Source organism: Mytilus trossulus, chromosome 6, assembly GCF_036588685.1.
Source record: "Mytilus trossulus isolate FHL-02 chromosome 6, PNRI_Mtr1.1.1.hap1, whole genome shotgun sequence".
Taxonomy (NCBI): Eukaryota; Metazoa; Mollusca; class Bivalvia; order Mytilida; family Mytilidae; genus Mytilus; species Mytilus trossulus.
In genome coordinates, this window is record NC_086378.1 from 77,173,937 (window position 1) to 77,186,285 (window position 12,349).

At 32.6% G+C, this 12,349-nt stretch overlaps 1 protein-coding gene across 2 annotated transcripts; it reads left to right on the forward strand.

Annotated features, from left to right (window-relative positions):
• The first annotated feature begins 4,743 nt into the window (after window positions 1-4,743).
• On the forward strand, window positions 4,744-10,392 carry LOC134721898 (galactoside alpha-(1,2)-fucosyltransferase 2-like). 2 transcript variants are annotated; one of them, XM_063585172.1, is made up of 2 exons: window positions 4,744-5,017; window positions 9,021-10,392. In XM_063585172.1, the coding sequence occupies exons 1-2, from the start codon at window positions 4,987-4,989 to the stop codon at window positions 10,067-10,069; spliced, it is 1,080 nt and encodes a 359-aa protein (XP_063441242.1). In that variant the 5' UTR covers window positions 4,744-4,986; the 3' UTR covers window positions 10,070-10,392. The 2 variants fall into 2 exon arrangements, with proteins under 2 accessions (XP_063441242.1, XP_063441243.1); XM_063585173.1 differs by lacking the exon at window positions 4,744-5,017 and adding an exon at window positions 7,161-7,988.
• The last annotated feature ends 1,957 nt before the right edge of the window (window positions 10,393-12,349 follow it).

A 12,349-nucleotide genomic window follows, 5' to 3' on the forward strand; every position in this document is an offset into this window, starting at 1 on the left:
TTTTATTAATTGAATAAACAAGTTTAACTTAGTTTAAATTAGAAAATATACTAAAGGAATAAACCTGGTAAGACCCCTTTTTTGCCTTTTTTGCCCCTAAACTGAGCATTTTTACAATATGTTTAAAATATAAACTTATTCAAAAGAAAATTACTTTAGAAACTTAAAAATGGGCTGTTTTATTTACAATACTATGCACATTCATCGGGTAATATCGTCATGAGTTCTTCATAATTTTAGCATTTTATAATATTCTAGTTTTTATACGCTTTTTGTCTAAATTCAAAGTGGCCACAATTGAGTTCAGTCTCAAATTTTTAAAACACGTTGTATTTGACAATGATTCATAAAACTGTTTAACCTTTAAAAGATTGAGACTCAACATTAATGCATCCCCTTACAATTTAGACAAGAAAAACTATCGTAAAAGTACTAAAAATTCTAAGCACTTCTCCTTCAGATGAAATTGGGGGAATTTCTTTTCTAAAATAATATGAAAATGCAGACAAAATTGTACGAACTGCGAAGCCTTGTGCATTTATGTTATCTATTACCAGAAAAGAGGAAGATTTGATAGTTTTGAGAATATCATAGAATTGTCCCTCTTTTTTTACTGTTTACATAATATTATGGTGGTCTGCCGTAAAAAAAAAAAGAGGTGCAAAATGATCGAAATACAAGTTTTTAGTCATGAATGAACATGTTGAAGGTATAGGCAAAAAAGAGGAATAAAATTAACGGTACCAATTTTCTTGCACCAGATGCGCATTTCGACAATACATGTCTCTTCAGTGATGCTCGTGGCCAAAATTTTTTTGAAATCCAAAGCTTATATAAAAGATGAAGAGCAATAATCCAAAAGGTCCAAAAAGTATAGCCAAATCCGTGAAAGGAATCAGAGCTTTGCATGAGGGAGATACATTCCTTAATTTATAATAATTTCTAATATTTTGTAACAGCAAATTTTAATAACACAAAAAATCCGTATTTTCATGCCAGTACCGAAGTACTGGCTACTGGGCTGGTGATACCCTCGGGAACTAATAGTCCACCAGCAGAGGCATCGACCCAGTGGTAGTAATAAAATTAACGGTACCAATTTTCTTGCACCAGATGCGCATTTCGACAATACATGTCTCTTCAGTGATGCTCGTGGCCCAATTTTTTTGAAATCCAAAGCTTATATAAAAGATGAAGAGCAATAATCCAAAAGGTCCAAAAAGTATAGCCAAATCCGTGAAAGGAATCAGAGCTTTGCATGAGGGAGATAAATTCCTTAATTTATAATAATTTCTAATATTTTGTAACAGCAAATTTTAATAACACACAAAAATCCGTATTTTCATGCCAGTACCGAAGTACTGGCTACTGGGCTGGTGAGACCCTCGGGGACGTATTGTCCACCAGCAGAGGCATCGACCCAGTGGTAGTAATAAGATTAACGGTACCAATTTTCTTGCACCAGATGCGCATTTCGACAATACATGTCTCTTCAGTGATGTTCGTGGCCAATTTTTTTTGAAATCCAAAGCTTATATAAAAGATGAAGAGCAATAATTCAAAAGGTCCAAAAAGTATAGCCAAATCCGTGAAAGGAATCAGAGCTTTGCCTGAGGGAGATACATTCCTTAATTTATAATAATTTCTAATATTTTGAAACAGCAAATTTTAATAACACAAAAAATCCGTATTTTCATGCCAGTACCGAAGTACTGGCTACTGGGCTGGTGATACCCTCGGGGACTAATAGTCCACCAGCAGAGGCATCGACCCAGTGGTAGTAATAAAATTAACGGTACCAATTTTCTTGCACCTGATGCGCATTTCGAGTAAAAGTTTTGATAGATCTGAAAACAATTAACAAAATTAAGTCATGAATATCTATTTTAACAAAATATCAAACAATTTTGCAGTATCAGAGTTGAGAAAATTTTGATTAAAACAAGCATTTTGTCCCCAACCCAATACAAATTCATTGTAATGGAACAAAATTTTAACTTGATCTATAATTTGTCATGGTGTAAACAAAATCTTCAAGCATAATGAAAAAACTTGTTGAATTCTGACTAAGTAAATTTCCTATGTCCAAAGACCACAACTCTGCACACAAATATCAGACTTGAACAAAATTGAACCACCTAATACCAAAAACATCCAAAATTTCATTTTGTCTTTAAACTAGAAGCTATCAAGAGCCTGTGTCGATCACCTTGATCTACATGTGTAAGTGAATATCAAAGAAAGGACACAGATGGATTCATGACAAAATTGTGTTTTGGTGATGGTGATGAGTTTGTAGATCTTACTTTACTAAACATTCTTGCTAATTACAAGTATCTCATTATCTATAATGAACTTGGCCCAGAAGTTTCAGTATAAATAGTAGACCTTTGAACAGTGAATCGACTATCATTATATATGGAAAATGCATTGCCTTGTATCGTTTCTTTTGTTGACTAGTACATGTAAGTTTATATTCCTATTTTTTAAATTTGTCACAAGATGTTTTAAACATGCTTTGCATTCACACAAAAAAGGACCCGTTCAGCTGAATCATAGTTTTTAAGACAAAACCAAACAAAAGATTTTCGAAAATGAATCTTAACAGCGAGACAACATTTCGACAAATAACACAATATAGCCAAAAGTAAAAAATATCTAGTAGGGGAAGTCTAATACAATGTAAATCAACATGTCATGCATGTTCGAGAACAACTATTGATACGAAAGGTAAGTTCTTAAAATAAAAGTTCTCTGGATGACGGTCATGGAAATTTGGACTGCCTCTGCTTCATTGGATATGGTTAGAAATTTTGCCTTGCTACCTACGTACACCACAAAGAGTTGTTGCAAGGATTCTGCACATGCAGATGGTGTGTCACTTTTTTTCACAAGGCTTCAGATGATCTCGATTCCCCATTCTGACTGGACGAGGCTGTGTACTTGTACATCCCGCACGGCCTAACGGTTGCCAATTTGTGGCAAGGTTTATATTTCCTAGTCAACCTCGGGAGTTCATAAATTAGTTGTTTGTGGTAAAAAGTAATTTAAATGTTTTTTAAATGAAAACATGTATATAATTTAATTTCATCACGTGATTAAACAGAATTGATTTTTAACGGCTTGATAACTTTGGTTAAACAATACAGACTATTTTGAATTCAATATAAAAAAAAGAAGATGTTGTAATGAGACAACTCTCCACAAGAAACAAATGACACAGAAATTAACAGATATATGTCACCGCAAGGCCTCTAACGATGAGCAAAGTCCCTATAGCATAGCTCTGAAATCAAAAATGTAAAATAATTTATACGCGCAAACTATCGGCCTAATTAATGTACAAATAAATCAACTAAAACAAAAAGGTAACACAGCAACAAAAAACAAACAGGTAACACAGCAACAAAAAACAAAAAGGTAACACAGCAACAAAAAACAAAAAGGTAACATAGCAACAACAAAAAGTAACCACTAAGATGCAGGCTCCTAACTTGGACATGCACATACATCCAGAATGTGGCAGGGTTGAACATGTTAGCGGGATCCCTAACCCTATCCCTTACCTAGGACAGTGGTGTCACAGTACAACATATGAACGAACTATAAAAATCAGTTGACAAAGGCTAATTATCGAAATTGATGCAATCGATGCCTTAATGAATTATAAAACTTACACTACCGATCGCAGTATCCATATTCGTCATTATTTTAGGACAGTCGCAGTTTTCAGGCTTTATTACATGATCCACAAATTATGTTTTTTATTAAGACTGACTATTACTTATGCCATCCTTGGCTGTATATATTCTAAAACATGTTTGGACAAGGTTAACTTAGAATAAATTAGCTTTGTCCGTCACCTCGAAAAAATGTGAACAGTTTCACTTTTTGATCGACAACTACATAAACTGTTACGATTTGTGTGAAGATTGTAAAACATCAACGTTATTTTGGGCTTCTACAAATTGATATGGTACTTTTAAGTATAATTGCTTTGTATTTTTATTGTTTGGTATTTAAATAATCGTTATCGTAATAGAACTAACAACTTTCTTATTCTGGTTCTTCCACTTAAATTTGGAGGTTGCCTCTACATTTCTAATTGCACTCTCGATTTTATTTCATTCTCTTATAATATATGAAAATTTGATATTTTTTTTGTTAATCTTTATCTATAAAAGGGTACTGGGAGGATCTATGAGGTCAGGTTTCTTTTAAAAATTACATCCAGAAATATTTGATACAAGGAGCTTGTCCATTATAAATATTGTACAATAATTGTAGGTTTTTTTTTTATCAGACAGAGCATAGAAGTATATGGAAGTATTATATTTATATTTTATATTTTCAATATAATACTTCCATAAACAGAGGTTCCCATCCCGTTTGGAAATATGAAATTGCACTGCTGCAATAATAAGTTAATTAAGCCTGTAACAATTCTTGCAGTTTCACGCTGAATTTTTCTAACACATGTTTGGACAGTCTAACATCGTTTTTGTTGTGTGTAATGCCTTGCTTTATTGTTCAGTAACTGGATATGCAGATTGCAAATCTAAAAACATTTAAGATATGCTTTTGCAATTTAAGCTGTTCTTCTTTCCTAAAAACAAAAGGGGGACACCGGCTTCTGTTTGAATTTATCAGTTTAGACGCTTGTATGAGGAGGCAAATTTCTGTATCTATAACTTGACATGTCTCGTTTCATGACCCTGTACACATGTGTAAAGCCTTTAAATATTATAGTTTTATTCGAATGTGACGCTGTTTAAAATACGTATGTCTACCCGGTTTAAAATTAAACTATTTAAAAAATCTATTTATCTTTCGACATGGTTGGTTGCACTTTTTACCTGTAGACGATTAAACTAATAGAATGGAAACTTGACGAGAAACATAGGAACAAATCAATAATATTGTATGATGGCGTTTCATTTTAAATTGTATAACATTAAACCTGCATTTACCTACCCGTGACTTAAGATGACAAGTGACGGTACAACAATTATGGCGGGTATGTACTTATTTTAAAATGCTTATCTTTAACATTTTACATATTTTTTAATTTCTTCCCTAAATATGGTCATTGATCTGCTTTGAATATTGATGTCAAGTAATAATCAGAAGCATTTACTATTGATTATTTTATACACTGAATAGTCAATAGCTTTTCAATCAACGTTGTTACCTTGTTTTACTTTTGAAAGGGTCAGGCATGTTTTGTTTTTTAATCTATATAAAGAACAAGAGATCACGGTTTCTGTCGGTATTAATCGCAACCCAATTGATCGTTTACCCTCAATATAAACCGAGTGGGAGATAATTGAATAAACGTGAAATTGTGTCAGAACATTTTCAGACGATCTTTATTAATCAATTGTACCTGGTATACTTTTAAAATACAAACAACGCAACGACATTGTTAGATATAAATAACAAGTTTGCAAATCATAAGTTTGTAATTTCTATAGAATATCAAAGTTAACATTATGTTCACACACCCGTAACGTGTATACGTGTACTATGAATAGTTGACCCTCATAGTTTGCATTATTGAAATGATAGTAGCTCTTTTTTTATAAACCGCATGATTTTAAGAATATTACCCCGCTTTAAGATATTTTTGAAAACAAAGTACATAATAATATTTCATTAATTTTGGACTCAATATTTTTCTTTTTCTTTCTCAAAAATAGCCATTGGCACTATTTGTTGTAAACATTTTGATTACAATCCCTTGTTTTCTCTCATGCATAGATTATAGTATTTAATGAAAATAGAATTTGTTATAACAGTATTTGTAATTAAAATCTTTTAATCGAAGATAAAAAAAAAAACATTTATTAATGAATTGTCCTGTGTATGAAGATTTGCGTTGTTATTTGTTTTATAAAGCATCTCTATTTTATGTTAATTTTATGCATAATTGTCTGATGACGAACAATTTATATTTTTATTCACAGATGAAAATATGTACTTTTATGCTGCCAAAATCTGCAATGACATTTTATTGAATAGTAAATGTATTTTATATAGCTAATTTTGGTGTAAACACTGTATATACATTTTAGATAGTCCTTCATAACTCTTTTTAGAGTTGCTCTTGTATCTTTTATGATGTTGTTTTATCAACTGTTTTATATAATGAAGAGATGAGACTAAAATAAAATATTGTCTTGTCCTGTCTTGTCTTTTCTTGCATAGTTACTTAAGTAATGAATAACGGGCGATCTATGAAATGTTATTATTATTATTATTGATGTTTTGGGAGGCGACTTTCCTGCTATGGAACTTGCGCCCTAATTTCACTTATCGTTACTGTTTTTGAAGAATAAAAAAAAACTTAGTGTTTCGTTTTTTGTTCACTACACGTGAGTTCTGAAGTTGTGAGTTTTTTTTTTGTTCTTTTTTTCTAAGTCTTTAATGTATTGTGGTTTGACTTTTGTAGAATTCTGTAGATTTTTTTTTTAAATATTTATTTTGTAGTTCAAACTTTTGTTTCGTTGCATGGCTAATTACTTAGATTGCTTTGATTTGTATGGTAGTAGTAGCTAATTAATATACATGAGTGTATAAAATGAATCTTAATGTCCATCGCTGAAGATAGAGATTAGATAATGCTTCCCGATAGCCCGGTGTCAATTATTTAATGAAAAATTGCCAAATATATGTATGCGCCAGGTAAAAAAAGACTGTCGCATACTTATGTCACCTACATTGGGATTGATAAAAGAATTAAAAAAAAAATAATTATATGTTAAATCCCCTAGATACCAATTAAAGAGACCAGTTTGAGTCATGGTCCCCTTGTTCAGTGAGGATTGTCGTGGTCTGTGTATTGACCCCGACTGCCCTCACTGACCATGAGACCACCGAAAAATCAATCTGGTAATTAAATTTTGAACTGTAACCCACTATTGACACCGTGACTACGGGAACTACTACTACCATACTGTTTGGACCCAGAGATTGGCGTCCTGTGGCCAATGAGGCATAGTGTGTGCAACTTTGCAGTATAATGTATAATGAAAGATACATGTGCGACCAGCAGTATTATTTTCATTTGTTATGCAGCATTTTAATTTTAAAATCTAAAATAAGTTTAACAAACATTTTATCCATTAACAAATTTTCTTTTTTTTTTGTGGGGACAGATCTCAATGAGTTCTTCCTAATATAGGTAGACCCCAATTATTTTATGTAAAAGATAAAATCCATTTCCTGTACAAGTATTATAAAAGTAATACTTTTAGAGTATCATTCTATTCGTGCTCTTTACGTATGTATCAATTGGTAAAAAATTATATCCTGTTAGGATATTTTTTAATTGAAAGTTCTGTATTTGTAACTTTCTTAAACTGTCAAATAAAATAGATCGTTCTGCGTTATATAATTTGCAGTGTAATAAGAAATGTTCTACTGTTTCTTCAACACGACACTCCTCACACAATTTAGTGTCAGATATGCCTATCTTATAAAGATGTTTGTTCAATGGTATATAACCAGTTCTTAATTTAAAAATCAGTCTTTCTTTGTATCTGGACATTTTTGGTATTTTTATGTCAAAATTAATTTTTGGACTTATTTGATACAATGCTCTATCTTTCTCTTTATCCCATTCTTCTTGCCACATTTTTTTCATTAAATTTTTACACAATGTTTTAAAATCATCTTTGAACAACGGTACAAAGATATAAATATTTTGAAAACTTAATGCCTGTTTAGCATGAAAATCAGCCAACTCATTGCCTTGTATTCCTATGAAATGGTTTTTACCCTTACATTATGTAGTTATGTCATAATTGATTTTTTTATGATTACTCATTAATGTCATGGATGACATATTTGTTCAATAATTAAGTGACCGTGAATGACCAGACATTGAGTTTTAACTAATTAGGAATTCGAAGATTTATAAATAAAGCAAACATACACAGACACATTTGTGAGTTTGAGAGGTACTTGTGTCCAGATTTAAAAGATGGGTATGTATATATTGTGATATCGAAATGTATACTTCTTTACATGTAAAGTTGATCAAACACAGCCGCTGTGGCAGCTAGGTGAATTGCAATTGTCGTTCTGTACAGTTTTTCTTCAATTTCACTGTTAAACTAAAGCTGTATATTAACAGGTATGTATTTTATTTTTTATATAAATGAACAGTTGTATGATGTGTTTTTTAAAAAGTGTCTCATAAGTCTATTCTCAGGCTGGATATTTTATCTATGTTTGTATTATGATTAAATTGTTGTTGAAATTATTTTGTCTGATCAAATATGTGACACTATAATAAAATAATTATTCATTTTTTTTTATGTAAAGGAAAGTTTTTAATTGGCGAGTTCAACAGTACTAGTGTGAGGAAGAAATTGTGTCGCTATATCAAATATCATTCCAGTGGGCATGACCAACTAGACCCTGGAAATGATCGTGCACATGACCAACTAGACCCTGGAAATGATCGTGCTCATTTTACGTTATTGACATGACGTTGATCTTTGGAATCACCAGTTTTGAAAATATTGCGTCCAGCGAAACTGTTTCGAGTCCAAAAGGATTCATGGACTCGCCTTATAAATTATTGTCCAGAAACCTTAAAAATCTTATATTGAATATGACGTTTGAAATATACAGAACTTTCAAACAATGCAACCAACACTGAGAAATTAGAAAAAAAGTTTGTTCAGAATTTTATTTCCTACAAAACCTTCTACATTCTTTCCCGTCATATTTGTGTTTTCTTTTTAAATAAACATTGCATGAATCCAAGAAAACTGTGGTCAAGTTTATACGAAAAGTCTGTAATATTGAGTATAGATGGATTACCCGTGTGACAAGTTGTCTTGTCAATATTATATTAAAATACATATGGTAAGTTATCCTGCACAAGACTTCAAAAGTACACTGTTATCCTGCATAAGACTACGAAAGAACACTGTTATTCTGCGTAAGACAACAAAAGAACACTGTTATCCTGTGCATATTTTTATCTTTCCTTTTTTGTATATTTTCAGGTCATAACGATTTCGGAAGATTTGTAGTATTGAGTCTGACGTTCGGATGTTGCTCCATCGTATTTTACGTCTTCACACAGCAGGATGTAATAATACACAAATTTGCGAAAAGCTACTTAGTGACTATAACACATTCTTCAAATGAAACACATTTCACAGGAAGAAACAATTATAAGATTTCTGAAAAGCCGTTAAAATTACAAAATATTAGTACAAAATCGATCAACACTTATGTAACAATGAATTTTAAAGGTCGTCTAGGAAACGAAATATTTGAATATGCATCATTGTATGGTATAGCTAGATATAATCATATGATTCCTGTCGTGGACGATAAATTTCGCCTAAGAAGAATTTTTAAGATATCTCTCACTTCAGTGAAACCATTGGCAAATATCAAACGCTTCAAAGAGGCGAAAGCATGTGCATTTGACGAAAAAGCTTTCGTCTTGGACAGGAAGTATAATTGGACACTTTCAGTATACCTTCAAAGTTGGAAATATTTTATTGAATATAGTGATGATATAAGGAAAGAATTACGTTTTCAAGACGCTATACAGGCTCAAGCGGTGCAAAAGTTTAATGAAATTGTGAAATCTAGAAATGTAACAGACAAAAACAAATTAACATATATAGCGGTTCATGTTCGCCGAGGAGATATGCTGAATAATAAACCTAATGTCAATTTAGGATATACAACCGCAAACGTTAGTTACGTGAATAATGCCATGTCATGGTTCAAGAAAAAGTATCCTAGTGCCTTTTTCATTTTTGCCTCAGATGACATAGCTTGGTGTAAAGCTAATTTCAATAAACCAAACACTGCATTTATAACTCAAAGGAATTCTGCAGAGGTTGACATGGCAATACTTTCACAGTGTAATCATTCAATAATTACAACTGGAACTTATGGATGGTGGTCAGCTTGGTTTAGTGGCGGTCAAACTATATATTATAAAGATTTTCCAAGGAAAGGATCAGGACTCGACAAATTGTTTGATGCAAAAACTTATTTTCCACCAAACTGGATAGCGATGTCACATTTATGATAAAATTGAGAATGGAAACGCTGTATGCGTTAAAGGGTTAAAAACCCGAAAAAAAGGCCACCTATGGGTCTTCAAAACTGCATGAATATCCCGCACCCGGCGGCGGGCTTCAGCTTTTATTTATTAAACTAAACATTGTTATCTGTTGAATATGTGTTATTTTCCGTATTTAAAATAGAAAAAAAACTTCAAAAGAACAAACAATCCAGAAAAGCAGTTGCTACTAATGGGTGGTTATTTTAGAATAAGAAAAAGGCGGTTTTAATAAGACCGGAGGACAAACTACATTGTCTACCCTTTGAAATAAAATATTATGGGTTATTTATCTGTTTGAAAAGTCCATTCCTGTTGGCTTGTGTGACATTTGCTGGTAGAACGGCAACATTTGGCCATGGTTTTGCGCTTATTAATCAAAGGGACATCAAATTCATTTATATTAGCTACGAGCGTTCTACATATATAAAAGAAGATTTGGTATGATTGCAAATGAGAAAACTGTCCACAAGAGACCAAAATGACACAGCCATTAACAACTATAGTTCACCGTTCAACAATGAGCAAAGCCCATACCGCATAGTCAGCTATACAAGGACCAGATATGACAATGTAAAACAATTCAAACAAAAAAAAACTAACGGCCTCATGTATAGTAAAAATGAAAAAACAAAAAAACAAATATATAACACATAAACCAAACAAACGACAACCACTGAATTACAGGCTCCTGACTGGGGACATGCACATACATAAATAATGTGGCGGGGTTAAACATGTAAGCATGATCCCAACCCTCCCTAACCTGGTACAGTAGTATACAGTACAACATAAAAACAAACTATAAAAATCAGTTTAAAAAGGCTCAACTCATCAGATGCACAAAAATACAATTGGGCGTGGCCGGGTACATCCCGACAACAAAAAGACACTTGGAACAGATCTGAGAGTACTCGCAGTTATCTGACATTTGAGACAAAACATGGATATTTATCGTCACTTTGGAGATTCCTGTAAGAAAATATAATCCTTTTTTTTTTCAAACCAACACCAATAATGTCCTTTATCCGGCCATTATTCCATCAAATACAATTATAGATCAAACCAAATCATATCCATCATAGGACCGTCCATCATAACTTGAGAAACAATAGATCAAATCGAAGTACATCTTATAAACGGCCATCCTTGCTTCAGAATCAATATGTCAAATCAAAGTAAATCCTATCTACGGCCCCATTGCGTTAGATTCAATATGTTGAGCATATCCTATTACCGCCTATCATTACGTCAGATTCAGTAGGCCAAACCTAAGCATATCATTTCGTCAGATGCATTATATATATGTCAATTCAAAGGATATCCTATGATCGTTCATCTTTACGTCAGATAAAAAATGGCAAATACCAAGCATATTCTATTGCCGACCAGCATTACATCAGATTCAAGCAAACAATTTGCAACAGCTTCAGGAACAAAGTGCAAGACATCACGACGAACAAAATCCTTCAGGTTTATTTTGTATCGATAGCCAAGTCTGCTTATCATAACTGTAAAATATCATTTGCGAGTTAAAGTATGAATATTTGTATCGAACGAGCACAGCACACGAGCTCAATAAATAAATATAAGAAGATGTGGTATGAGTTTCAATGAGACTCCTCTATATTCAAGTCACGATTTGTAAAAGATCAAGCATTATATGTCAAAGTACGGTCTTCAACACGGAGCATTGGCTCACACCAACCAGTAAGATATAAGGGACTTGATAGCGTGCCGAGCTGATTTTGCCCCACACCATATGATCATTGATTGGTTTGATTGTAATTGTGTCTCATTCATGATTGAAAACTGTAATGTTACAAGTAAACAGAAAAACATATTTTACATAAAGTTTGATCTTGTCTATTCAAAGATATAAGCCATTAAGAATTTGTGTCGCCAATATGACAGTTGTTGTCCATGCATTCGTTTGATGTGTTTTATCATTTGAATTTGCCATTTGATTAGGGACTTTCCGTTTTGAATTTTCCTCGGAGTTCAGTATTTTGTTATTTTACTTTTGAAATTTTAGATTAAATACGCCCTCTACGCTCCCCTCTGGATCCGCCACTACACACAGTTACTGACAGCTTGTTCAAAGCCAATAACAACTAATACAAAAAATCAAGCCTCTAAGACTAAATTCTTACCAAGATTTCTGTAAATCAGTGTTGATTGAGACCCATTGTAAAGAAATGCACCACTATTATTCTGTGTAACAGATTGTCATTGTTGCGTCAACCA